The sequence below is a fragment of the Trichosurus vulpecula genome, chromosome 7 (genome assembly GCF_011100635.1).
Source record: "Trichosurus vulpecula isolate mTriVul1 chromosome 7, mTriVul1.pri, whole genome shotgun sequence".
NCBI lineage: Eukaryota > Metazoa > Chordata > Mammalia > Diprotodontia > Phalangeridae > Trichosurus > Trichosurus vulpecula.
Window position 1 is genome coordinate 113,152,722 of NC_050579.1, and position 14,279 is coordinate 113,167,000.

Sequence of the window (14,279 nt, forward strand, 5' to 3'; positions counted from 1 at the left end):
TTTTCTTTGCAAAGCTCCTGGAGTGGTTTGCCACTTCCTTCTTCAGCTCATTTTACAGATGAGGAAACCGAGGCAAAGAGGGTTATTTTGCCCAGGGTCACACAGCTGGTAAGTGTCTGAGATCAGATTTGAATTCCGGAAGATGAGTCAAGCCCAGCACTCTATCCGCTGCACTAACTAGCTGCTCCTAAATGCTAGCATCTTCCCTCTTTTAAGTATCTCCAATTCATTCTATATATCTTGTTTGTACATAGTTGTTTGCATGTTGTCTCTTCTTACGGGCAGCGACTATTTTTTTTGGCCTTTTTTTGTATTTCTATCACTTAACACAATGCAGGACACATATTAGCTTCTTGATAAATGCTTGTTGGCTGTCTCCTCTGCTGGATCATCATTCACAATTTTTAGCAGAGGGCACTGTCCAAGGTTTTGTTTTGGAGAGACAGAGAACCTGTATCTAGGGAGGTTCTTTCTATATACTCTTTCTCTTGATGAGTTCAATTCCTTCAGGCTCATTTAACATCTCTGCAGATGACCAGCAGATACATATACCCAGCCCAAGGATTTCTCATGTGATGCAGTCCCAATATCACCTACCAAAGTTTCAAACTGGATGTCCCAAGGACACCACAACCTTACCATGTATAAAATTCATTATTCTTTACCACCAAATCAATCTCTCTACCAAACTTCCCTGCTTCTAAACTAAAATTCTTCCTCTCTCTTAGGCTTATTACTTCAGAATTACTTTGACTCCTCACTCTCACACAAATCTTGCTCTTTCTACATATACCACGTCTCTTGCATATAAGCCTTTCTCACCATACACCTGGCCACTACCTTTGTTTACACGCTCATGACCAGCAGACAACTCACAGCTCTATGTATCTTGCCCCAGATCTGTGGGTCGGCTAGACTACTGCAATGATTTCTTTATTTTTTCTGTCTCAAGTTTTTTCTCACTCTCTAGTGTCAAGGTCAATCCTCTATATTTGTGGTATCGAATACAAATAGAAACAGTGGTCACTAAACTATACATAGAGATCCCGATAGGCTGTATATTAACTCAGAATACCCCATATTAACATTATCTATGTTTCACTGTATTTTTTAAATTAATTTTGTTAAATATTTCCCAATTACATTTTAATCTGTTTCAGTGGCACCAGGAGTGTTGTGGGTCATGTGCCTGGACAGCTGTGCAAGTGATTTTCCTTAAATGTAGATCTAATCCATGTTCCTAACCAACCAATTTCAGCAGTTCCTTTTATCTTCTTGGATAATATGCAAATGTTTGGCTTTTTAAGCCCTTCACAAGCTAGTCCAGGGGTGGGGAACCTGGGGCCACATGTGGCCTTCTAGGTCCTCAACTGGGGCCTTTTGACTGAGTCCAAGTTTTAGACAACAAATCCTTTTATTAAAGGGATTTGTTCTGTGAAGTTTGGATTCAGTCAAAGGGCCCCACTTGAGGACCTAGAGGACTACATGTGGGCTCGATTCCACAGGTTCCTCACCCCTGGGCTAGCCCAATGTATCTTTCTAGCCTGATTAGGCTTTGCTTCCTTCCCTTCCCACACTCTACATTTCAGCTAAATTGGTCTTTTCCATGCTCCTCACACAGAATTCTATCTCCCATCTTTGTACCTATTCACTACCTATCTGCCATGTCTGGAATGCACTATCTCCATATCTCCAACTCAAAGAGGAGTCTCTCTCACTTCCTTCAAGATACGGTTTTCATACCAACATCAACATGAAGCCTTTTCTGTCCTGTCCTCCCCGCCTCCAGATGCTAGTATTCTTTATCTCCCTAACTGCATTAAAAAACATTTTGAACTCAGCTACTTATTGTGCATATACTACTCAAAAGCTAAAAACTGCACTAAGACTTTTGGTACACTCTCTATTATATGTGTACTCTGATAGAATTTAAGTCCCTTTAGATTAAAGATTTTTATTTTTATTTTGTATCACCAGCAGGCAAACCCAGTGTCTGGCATATATTAGTCCGTTAATAAATGCTTGCTGCATGAAAGATTGAATTGGGAAGTGAGGGAAAAGGAAGTCAACCATTTGCCCAAACTTCTGCTTCCTCCTTTGAAATATCTGATGAATCCATTCCCTTCTCTGAGATCTCATTACCTTCTCATTTAAAACACTATTTTCCTTTCCCCTAGATGACTCTCACAGCTTCCTACCTAAGTCTTTCTTTCAGTCCAAATCTGTACCAAGACATCTTCCATTACTGCTGGAGTAATCTTCCTAATGTAGCATCTTTATCTTACATAAACTCATTTTTCTAGTAATCAAGGTCCTACATAATCAGGCTCTAACCTACACTGTCTGAATAATATTACACTTTTACCTACTCTAAATTTTAGACAAACATCATTATCTCCTATCCACTTGAATTCTTGTCTAGCCATGCCCTGGTTCCCCCCCTCACCATTTCATAAGTTACATTTTCAAACACAAACACAGCCTTTATGTTCACCTCTATAAACTTGTTTTCATTTAACTAACTGGCCCATACTCCTGGTCTGTCTGAGAGCCTGTCTTTCACTATTTAAGCTACCCATTCCAACTTTCTGTCATCTGCAAATTTGATAAGCGTGCCTCATAGGCTTTTAGACAAGTCATGCCAACTCCACTTCCTGGCTGCACATACCATATACATCAGAATTTAAGGTCATGTATATTAAATGTATTCATTAACTTACAAAACTGTAGCAAATTCTGTCCAGTGAGCTTTTCTTATATCTGTTTCCTCTTAAAATAGGAATTAATAATAGCTTATAAGAATAGTTAACATTTATATAATATTTACTACATTCCAGGCACCGTGCTAAGTAATTTACAATTATTATCTTATTTGATACGAGTTATTCTCCAGTTTTTAATCACCCTAACACACTCTGTCAATCATCGCAAATGAAAATAGTGTATCAACAGCTTCATCTAATTTCCTAACACCCAAAATGATAAATTATCACTTAAGAGATTACTATTCACCTCTCTTACTTAAGTCAAATTAGGAGGGTCACTTTACCCACAACAACATAAGCAATCTTACCACTCTCTTAAGATATATATAATGCCAGAATGAGAACTTTTACATTTTTAAAGCTCATTTTTAGTCGGCTCTATTATTTATAGCTATGGGTCAAATGGGTCACTGAATTTTCCTAAGCCTCTGCTTCCCTAGTTTAGGGGAAAAAAAGTCCTTGTGCCCTTTTCCCTCCTCCTCTACCAGACAATTCTGCCTTACCCTCTGGCATTCTGTGAATGGGCAGGAAAACACATATGGTTTGTTTCATCCCATTGCTCTTACTACTAAGTTTGCCAGTTCCTAACACAGGCTATACAAGAAGTAAACACTAGTGAATTCTGCTCGAGTGAAACAATTTACATGGGTCAGAAAGAATACACCCCTCTCCAGACATACTACTGCCAAGTTGCTAGCCAAGGAAACAGAGGGTTCTGCTTTTCCTATGAGCATCCCTGGAACAGATCAGAGAATTGTCACGCCATAGAGAAGGCCTTCTTATAGGCAATGAGGTCACTGCTGACAGAGAACTGGCTCAGTGGCTTGACGAATGATCTGTTCCACAAATGACAATACTATGCCTATATCTTGAGGTAAATAGAACTGACTCAAGTAATACAGCATGGTTTGATGAATAGATGCTATATACTGTCCAGAAGGAAGGACACACACACTAATAACAAAAGGAAAGTTTAGAAATGTGTGAGATTTTCCTTTGGGCTTTACATGGATAATTATCTATAATTGATGAGGATTCTAAGGCAAAGAGGTGATGTAATTTTGGAAGGCCTCATCTCTACTTGTGAAGCATGCTGCAACAATCGATTAATAATGAATGAGGCCATAAGCCACGAAGCTCCATTGCTGTTTTTCCCACACTTCCACAAAACCTTCCCTTCACTCTTCTATATTATTCTAAGGCAAAGGCACTTGAAACCATAAAATACAATATAAATGCCCTTTGCCCAATCTCTTCCCTTATATTAGAAGTTTTTCTTTCAACCAAGACAACATTTAGCAGTATGAATTGTGTAGATACTTATTATGAGAGTTCCAAAACAACAACAACAACCTATAGATAGTTCTTTCATACTTTTTTTTAAACGTAAGAAATACCTTTCTTTAACATAATGAGACATGTATGGATCTCCTTTTACAATTAATAGAAGCAGACCACTCACAAATGTTACAAAGAAAACTAAAATGGTTGAGAAACTTGATATGGGGGGGGGTCAATTAAAAGACTTAGAAATAGGCATGATGAATAACTTAAATATCTGAAAAAAAAGAGATAATTCAACGCTACTGATAATATACCTCACTGTTCAGGGTTATGTGACATTTAGAGAATAGAAGTGTTGATTTGCTTATTGCAAGGTTTGGGGTTTGTTTTTTTGGTGGGGGAGGGGCGGGGGTGCAATAATGGGGTAGAGACTTTGACAATGAAAAAAGAATGAAACAAACTTTTTTTTAAACAAGGGTAGAGTTGGAAAGGTCTGCAGGTTTCTTGGTTGTCTTTTTTTTTGGGGGGGGGGCAGGGAGTGTGATGCTCCAAGATTTAAACTGGACCTATTTTCCACCTTGGATTTTAGATAAGGCTTTGAACTAAAATATCACATAATTTTGTATTTAAAAAAAAGCTTCCAACCCATTATATGGCCACTTCACAGTATTAAGATAAGTTAGTTAAATATACCAGCAATGGGTCTGTTTCTTGAGATGACTAGGGAAAAAGGAAAAGAACTTATATGTTCTAAAATATTTATAGCAACTCTCTTTCTGGTGGCAAAGAACTGGAAATTGAAGGAAATGGCTAAACAAGTTGTAGTATATGATAGTGACAGAATACTACCTGTGCTGTAAGAAACGATGAGCTGGTTGATTTTAGAAAAACATGGAAAGGCTGACCTGAAATAATGAAGACTGAAATGAGGAGAACCAAGAGACTGTAGACAGTTAACAGCAATACTGGTCTATGAACAGCTTTGAATGAGCAAGTCTTTTTGAGTATTGTAAATACTCAAATCAATCACAAAGGACTTATAATGCGAAGATAATGGCACCTCCAGAGAAGGAAATGATAAATAGGAGTACATAATAGTATGATTGTATATATGTGTCTATACATAGACACATATACACACACACACACATTTGTGTCTAATGGTAGCCTTCCCTAGAGCAGAGCAGAGTAGGGAGGCAGGGATGAAAAAAAGTGCACAGTAGAGAAAAAAGAAAACTCAGAAGGAAGCCTAAAAAAGGAGGGTAGCTTTGAAAACACTGTATAGCACTTCTAACAGTTTTTCAAAAAAAAAAAAAAAAAAGGTAAACAGACTGAAATGGAAATTCATGGTTTTACATTGATTCCTCATTTTATATTGTGCCGTATCCATGGAGATGTTCTCTTTTTTGTCTTCATGTATTTAAGTTCAAAATGAATTAAAAATTTTTAAAATAAAACAAATATACCAGCAAGACAGATCATTTGGAAACATTACATTAATGAATACTTCAAAAGTTCTGAAAAGATTTCAGGACAATGAATAAAACAAATGTTTATCTGAATAAATTCAAGTAAGTGTCTGAGAGTTAAATAAATTACTAAGTATTTTTTAATTTTATGGGGGTTAGGGAGCAAAGACAGGTACATGTGCACATATAAAGTGTACTTAAAAATTTATTTTGACTTCCACAATTAACTCTATAGACATTTTCCTCCTACTCTAAGCTACTAAAGACAATTATAATACTGTTACATTTCAGAGGAAAGATTTTCAATAGAGTAGAGCTGACTTACTTTACAATGGTTTTGCTGGAGCTTTAAGGCAGTTTCATCTCCTCCAATGTGCATTTGCTTTTTTAGCTCATCATCTTTCATGTTTAGCCACTGGATCAGCTCTTCTAAAGAAGTCAGAAAACTATTCCACTTTTCAGCACTGGCCTCCAAGTGAGCCCTGAAGAGACAGAAGGCACACCACTTTTACATGCTTCAAATACTTTTGCAAGCAAGTTAAATTCTCTTGGTAACCTACTGGTTCTGGAAAATCAGGGTGAATTTGCTACAAAGAAGAATTGTGACTTCCTGTAAAGAAAAAAAAAGTATTTTAGGACACAATCCTATAGTTATAACTCATATGGAAATTACCAGGAATCTGAAACAAATTTAATTCAATTCCATCCAACAAAATAAATATTGATTAAACATCTCTTGTGTGCACAAGTAGAAATATAAAGACAAAAATGAAAGTTTCTGCCCTCAAGGGGCTTAGATTCTCCTTATAGATTATAATGTCTACAAAAATATAGAGTGGGATAGGGAAAGTGTTCAGCAAAAATTTGATCAGGGAAGAATTACTTTCAGGTGGGGGGACAGATGACACATGAATCTGGTCTTTTAATAAAGAAGGGGATTTTTGCCTGACAAGAGATGGAGATGAGGAAGGCATACATTCAAGGTATGGGAAAGAACCTGTACAAAATATACAGAGGAAGGAGAGAGAACTTCAAGTTCACAGAACAGCTATTGGTGGCTGGAGTGTTCAGGGAAGACAGTAATATCTAGTAAGGCTAGGCAAGTACAGCGGAGCTATATTAGAAGCCTTAAAGGCCAGGGTAAGAAGTTTGTATTTTATCCTAGAGGCAATAGGGGACCACGGAAGGTTTTTAAACAGCAAGAGGAAATGGACAGCTACGTGCCTCAAGAACATTATTTTAATAGCAATGTGAAGGAAGAACTAGAGAGGAATGAAATTACAGGCAGAGGAGCCAATTATGAAGGTATTACAGATGAGTGATAAGAGGCTGAAAAGCGTAATGGCTAGTGTGGGTGGACAGCAGGGGGCAGTTGGAAAAGACGCCGTAGAGACATTATGGTGAAGTAAGGAGGGGGAAGGATCAAAGGTGGGTCTGAGGTTTTAAACATGGGGTGGCTATGAGGGTGATGGTGTTATCCTCAAAAAGAAGGAAAATTTGGAAGGACAGGAGTGGGGAGTGGGGAAGAAGATGAATTCAGATCTGGAAATGTGTGGGAACAGAGTCGGGAACAGATTTGGGTAGCTACCTGTACAGAGGTAATAATCAAATCTCTTGGAATGCTTAAGATTAACAAGAAAAGAAATGGAGAGAAGAATCAAAAGGCCCAGGATAGAGGCTCAGGGATTGAGGAGGATGTGGGAAGGGGAAGAGATTGAGGGAAGAAAGAAGAGTGTCACACATGATTAGGATGTGGGAGCTGGATAATGAATGAGTAAATGAAACAGAAAAAGAGCATTAAGTTAGCTAGGATAATTAGGAGAAAGCAGTATTGATGAAATCAAGGGGAAAGGCAGTATCATAATTAATAATGATACCACCAAAAACATTTATAATGCTTGAAAGATTACAGATTTCTTTGACCATATGATCTCACTTTAACTTCTTAATACCTCTGTAAGCTAAATACTACAAGACTGAAATTTAGCTAAGAATCCAGGAAAAATGGTTCTCAATAATAAAAAATCCATGACAGAAAGGTTAGAGAGGATAAAGCACTAACAAAAGACCATAAGAATAAGTATTGTTATATATAACGATTTCAAAAATGCAAAGGAAAGGCAGGTGAGTTCTGAGAAACTGAAAACCATAGCAAAACGTGTCCCCCACCTAGGCAGAGAAGTGAGGAACTCTAGGGGTAAAATGTGGTCTAGCTGCCAGAGGTAGCCTAGTTGTTACTGCTTAAAACAGTTATCCCTTCCATGTCCCAGGGGTTAGGGGTGCAGTGACCCCTGATCTGGAAAATTTGTGTAAAACTTTTGGTCCTCCCTTCACACCAAAGAAGTCTTGAATTGTTACGGTATTAAAAGATAAAATATGTTGATGTTATACGATACCATAAACATATTTCTTACATTTCTGAGTTTCTGAAATTTTTCTGTGTCCTCTGCTGACCTCATGTTGTCTGGGGCTTCCACAAAACTCCCCCCAAATTCTCATTTAATTTCTTTTCCCAACCTGCAATATATCAACACAACAATGGGGAAAGTTGTGATGGGGTAGGGATAATTGTAGTTTGTTACAGGGAAGGATTCAGTTCTAGGGCTGAGAGGTCCAAGTGTGGGAACTGAGATGTAAAAACAAATGAATCAATACAGCCTTTTTTATCTTGGGGGGAAAACTGGTAATGTCTGAGAAAGCATTTTTTCGTACAGTGAGATGTAAGATTACAAGAGGCTAAGGAGTGAGTAGGTAGTGATGGAAACAGTAAGATAACTGATTTTAGTTGTTTAGCATGAAGAAGCATGCAGGAGATATAAAACAGCTTAAGGGAAAAGCAGGATCAGATCAAGGTTTTGTAAGATGGGTAAATCTGAGAATGTCTGTAATAGGGCATAGGGAAGGAGCCAGTACATTAGGAAGAGAATGAAGGGAAGAGGGGGTTAATGACTGACCAGGAAAGCTACCAAAGGAAAAAGGACACAAATAAAAACATTTAGCCTTGAAAATAAGAACCACTTTATCCCTCGAAACTGGAGCAAAGGAAGAGAAGGTAAGCGAAGGCGGACAGTGAGAATACACTAGATTTGGAAGCAAGAGGCCCTGAATCTGACTCCCAGGTCTACATAGTACACGTGTGACTTTGGGCAAGTTATGTAGTTTCTCTGGATTGCATTGCTTCATCTGTAAAATGCGGGAAACCATTAGTTCCCCTTAAACTTGAAGTGTAGAAAAGTTATTATTCATATGGAGAAGTTCTGAAGTGGAATAGGAGAAATAACAATCAAAGTTCTCAATTTTCTCAGTAAAAGTGGAGGCAAGGTCATTTGCTGAGAGTGAGTTGGATAAAGTAATGGAGACTCGAGGAAAGAAAAAAAGATATCTAACAGCTGTTGTGGGAAACGTAGTTAGAGAGTCCATCACTGATGGATAGAAGGATAACCATACAGCACTTTTGGTCCAATAACATGAATTAAAGAGGATCCAGTTAGCTTAGGACTGTGACTTTCTCTAGAAGCATTAAATAGCTCAGGATTGGAAGCCAAAAAGTTGGATGGCAGAAATGGTCCAAATATAATTACTGTTAGACCATGAACAGTAAAAACAGGGAAAGGGATCCAATGGGGGAAGGACAGGATATTCTTGACCAGATCCATGGGATCAACTTTAAAACTGGATAGGTTGGGATGGGTTTCATGGATCCTGCTGGCAATCTGATGGAGCCAACTACCACTAGGTTTTGTTGCCTGTATTCATAATTGAAAGAAATTTTTCATTTCAATTAGAAGTTAATAAAGATATAATTGTTCTCCTATCCAAGCTCACAGACCCCTCAAAAATTTATTTATGGAAAAATATATAAATAATGCAACATTTCTCACTAATTTTTTTGTTTTGGAAAATATAAGGTTTTTTATGATGTTATTTGTATTAACATTTAATTGATCTGTTAGCTATTATTAATGAATTGATACTTTAAAAATTCATCAGTTTTAGTGTCTAATATGGCACACAATGATAGATAGAACCAGGATTGTACTGCGGCCTGCTTGAAACAGAGCAGATTGTTAAGTCTCCAGCATGAGCATTTATACTTTGGAAACCAGGAAATTCTACAAATCAGGGCTTGACATATTTTTTTGTTGTTGATTGTCTAGACTTAAGAAAGTGATGGAGAAAATGTTAATAATGCAGATCAAACTTAAACATATGGTGTATACTTTATTTTTTTCAGAGAGCTAGTTGTTAAGAATTTGCCAGCATACCACTGGATATAACAATCATAAACAGAAGCTTTCTGGTGTACTCAATAATTTAAGAGAGTAAAAGGGGCCTGAGACTAAAAGATTTGAGAACCACTCCAGGGGTGGGGAACCTGTGGATTCAAGGTAACATGTGGCCCTCTAGGTCCTCAAGTACAGCCCTTTTATTGAATCCAAACCTCACAGAACAAATCCCCTTAATACAAGGATTTGTTCTATAAAACTTGGACTCAGTCAAAAGACTGCACCCAAGGACCTAGAGAAGGCCACATGTGGCCTTGAGGCCCTAGGTTCCCCACCCCTACACTAGATTAGAAGAACAAAGGGGGATAGAAAGTTTCAGAGAACAAAGAGAGTATACAGAACAGATTTAGCTAGGGTGGCAGAGGCAGCAGAAAGTCGTTGATGTTTATCTGAGGGGAATACAAGAGAATGATTATGGAGATAAAATAGTTTGAGGTAATAGTGCCATGGAAATACTACTGGCTGGTGGATGATGGAGAATGGAAATTATGGTCATTGGAGTTTAAGAGATAGATATACTGAGGGGACCATCAATAAGAATATTGAATAGGTTAAATATGCTATGGCTAAAAACATGAGATTGGACAGCTGTTCATATAGTGAGAAAAGATTAACCATCAGACACATGCATAGTGCTTAATTTTGGCTTTCTAACTTAATGGCTCTACCCATTACTCACTGATACTCAGTAAACTACTTAAATACTCTAAATATCTGTTTTTCTCACTGTGACATAAGGATAAAAACAATGGGTAGGGTACAGAAGTAATTTTGAACAGATGATTTTATAGAAATATGAATTTTGCTATCATAATCATTTGAGGAAACTATAATCAAAATAATGTATTTCATGTTGTTCTACCTCTTAGCCTTTTCTATTGGCTTGATAGCTACTTGCATTGGATTAGACTTTGGAAAAGGAATGTTTTACAAGGTTCTGGTTCTGTTTAAATTTCAGTTTTTCTGTGTTCATATAGATTAATTCCAAGCCAAATGTGTAATTGCTTTTCCATGGTATACATTAATTTCACTTGTCACAGAGTAGAAGCAAATACTTTTCTATTAATCTTGCTGCATGTTCTGTTTTTGCTATTATACCGGTTTTATAGAATAAGTAAAATCAAATTGTGTTAGTCTCTTTCCTATGACTAAAATGTATAAAAGTCAGCTGAAATTGAGCTCTTTAGGCAAAATAAAAATATATTTGAATGTCACCATGTACAAAACACTGTTAATATACCCTGCTTCACTGTATTTCACAATGTTATATTTTTAATAGCTGCTATTTCTTTAGCGACTACCATTTAAATCTTTAAATTCAAACCTTTTCATGTATTAACTTTTAAAGACTCTACTCCATTGTCCTCTAGGGGACAACCTAAACATTAGATACTTTTTAAAGAATTATCTATAGGACTGTGCAATCAAGTCTTTACAAAGAAATTTTAACACAGTCTTTTTAAATTGAAGTATAAAGAGCAAAATGATTCTAAAAATTCAATAAGCACTAGTAAGACAAAATTTTACAAGGCTTATCCTAAAAGATATCTTAAGATTATGATAATTCTCTTAAAGACCATGCTTTGCTTCTTTCCTGTCTGTAAGGGGAAGCACATTGGCTTGGCAGGAACTTTGGCTCACAGGATCTGTTCTGGTTATTCTCTGCTTGATTACAACTTTATGTCTAATGGATTACTACCATATGTCAAATCCTTGCTTCCATAGTAGCCTACAATGTTCTAGTTTAAATTTTGTCCTTTCATCTTTCAAGATTAAAGAGGGTTTGGGGGCAATGCCTTGACTATTTCACAAGAAGAACTCTGTATTGTCATTTTTTTTTCTATTTTCTATGTCAGTGTTATTAACATTTAAGTCACCTAATGATATAGTGAATGACTGTTGCTCAAATCATGCTCTTACCATCTTCATTGAACATGTTACTTTTGTCTCATTTTTTAACACATATGTACGGTGAAGTGGCTTATCTTTCTGCATTTCTATTTGGAACTCATAACCACTCAATCCAGCAGTAAACATTTGTTGCACAATATTCCTTTTATCAAAAACGTCTCTGATCTGGATAAATTACAACGCCCAATATGCATATGCACAACTATGAAATTCATCCTTTTACCTGTTTCCTACTTATATTTGATTCTGTTTTCAAAAAGGGGGGAAGGGGAGGAACCTCTTTCAAAATGTTCATAAAGAACATCTATAAACATTTTTACAGGATTAAGAGGGAATTAAATATATAAATAGGATTTAATAATTTTAAATAAAAAAAGTATTTAGGAACCTGTACTAGGACCTATTCAATGTACTGTTCCAAAATATATCTAATGTTTGTATTAAGTTGTTATTCTATGTATGCATGGTAATGGTAGTAGAAGAGCTACAAGAAACTCACAAAAGGCCTCTTTGAAGGCAAGTCTAAGACATCCTTAAGAAAAGTGAGGTTCTGTAATAGAGAAGCAGAACTGGGCTTTACTAAGCCCACTTGCTAAGGCTTTAAGTACCTACTACTTGCCAGGCACTGTGCTAAGTCCTGGGGATACAAAGAAAAACAAAAAACAATCCCTCCTCTCAAGGAGCTCACAGTCTAATGAGGAAGTAACAACTCTCCCAATTGGTAGGAAATAAAAGAACAATGAGGGTCTATGCAAGAAGCCATATTGTCTCCAGCTAAGTAAATGAATAAAAAGAACACTATAGACACTTCTTGAAATTACATGAACTATGTGAGCTGCTCATTATTAATTGTTTTCTTGCTACATAACTAGATCCCCTGCTTTTTCAGTCACATCTCATTGATGACACCCTCTATACCATTTCACCTACTGTAAAGAGTATCATTCTATAGCCTATTCATGGTCAACATTGACCTTTGAGTGATATGCAATGTTAGTTCATCAAATAATGTTATATTCAATGACTTATAGCTACATAGAATTACCAGAATATTGATTATAAAAAGATAGTCCTTTGTTTCAGGGAGAAATCCTGAGAGTCAGGAGGGAAGCCTTGAGCCTAGAAAAGAATGAACTAATATGGCCCTTTTGAATTCCTCTAATTTCACGGTGGTGCCTTTGATGTTCTATTTTCTAGCCAAATGGGGAAGCTGACTCCATTCTAACTGATGGAGAAGTTTAGTTAATAGGAATATTAACAATTTCAATTGGAGCAATTAAAAAGAAAGTACAAATTATATGCAATCTAATTTGGTCTCCTTATCTTATTCAGTTACATTGAAGTTCACTATACATGTACAGTATATGTTGTCCAAGATTCATGACCAACTCTCTAGGCTGTCTACCCAAATTCATGAAAGCCTATATGATAGGCAGTCTTCATTTGGTTTTTCTTATGTGGGATAGCTAAGTTAAACTCCTGTGGGATACCCTTCTCATTTAAGAAGTTCTTCATTATTCTAAGGCTTAATGCAAACAGAAAACTATAAATAAATAAGAGTACTTGGAGAACACTTCACCATTTTCAGGGAATCCCTTGAGGACTGACATCATGACAGTTGCAAATACTTTTGGCAATCACTTTCTTATGCCTCACTTGTTATAATAACTATAATGTTAAAAACCACAGTATTTGTGTTATTTCAAGGAACATATATGACTTTGACATATCAATGAGTTACTTAATTGTAGGAAACCCATTATTTAAGGCAATGTTTTGCTTGAACTAAAAATTTTTCAATAGATAACAACAAGCACAGTAGGATTTTGCATTCTCTATAACCTTTCAGTCAATTTAAATGTCACATAATATTGTTTGCAAAAGCCTTCCTGTTCCCTTCCCATACTCTCCTCAAGGATTGTGTGTATAGATCTATTCTCATAAAGTATTGCGAAGATGGAAAATTAGAAGGATGATTAATATTAATATATTCTTGATCAATTTTTTGCTAGTTAAGTTGTGATTGTTTTTTCCCCTAATCATTTAGGGTCATCTATTCTCTCAAGGAATTTGAGAATTGATCCCTGGATGTTCAGAAAATTGTGTTGCATGGACTGTGTGTGTGTGTGTGTGTGTGTGTATGTATGTGTGTGTGTGTGTGTATTTATATACACAGTACATGGTCTAATTCAGCTGCTCTTTTGATATTTTGTTTTCTTCTGTCTACAAGTCAACAAGCATGTATTAAATGCTTACTTTGTGCCAGTCAATGTGCTAAGCCCTGGAAATAAAAATAGAAGTCAAAACAGTAACAACAAAAAAGACAGTCCCATGAGTTAACACAGAAGGAAGAGAAGTCCAAGAGTCAAGAAGAGGGAGACCAGAGAGGACTGAAGGAGCAACACAACTGGTCTCAGCCTGCCAGTAAAATAGAAGTTTCTTTTATGCTTTTTTGACTTCCTCCAACTTCACCCTGGTGCAGCTTTGATGGTAGATCTTCCTGACTCCAGGTCCAGTGCTCTATCCCATGAGCCACCTAGCTGCCCTATGTCCCTAGACCTACT

The 14,279-nt window shown here is 36.7% G+C and overlaps 1 protein-coding gene across 2 annotated transcripts in view; it reads right to left on the bottom strand.

The window, feature by feature from the left end:
* The window catches only part of UTRN (utrophin), a 467,326-nt gene that overhangs the window by 183,614 nt on the left and 269,433 nt on the right, over nucleotides 1-14,279 (bottom strand). For both annotated transcript variants that reach the window (XM_036766848.1, XM_036766849.1), the window contains one exon: nucleotides 5,844-6,000. In XM_036766848.1, the coding sequence (XP_036622743.1) occupies nucleotides 5,844-6,000 (157 nt within the window). The remainder of the gene's footprint in view (nucleotides 1-5,843; nucleotides 6,001-14,279) is intronic.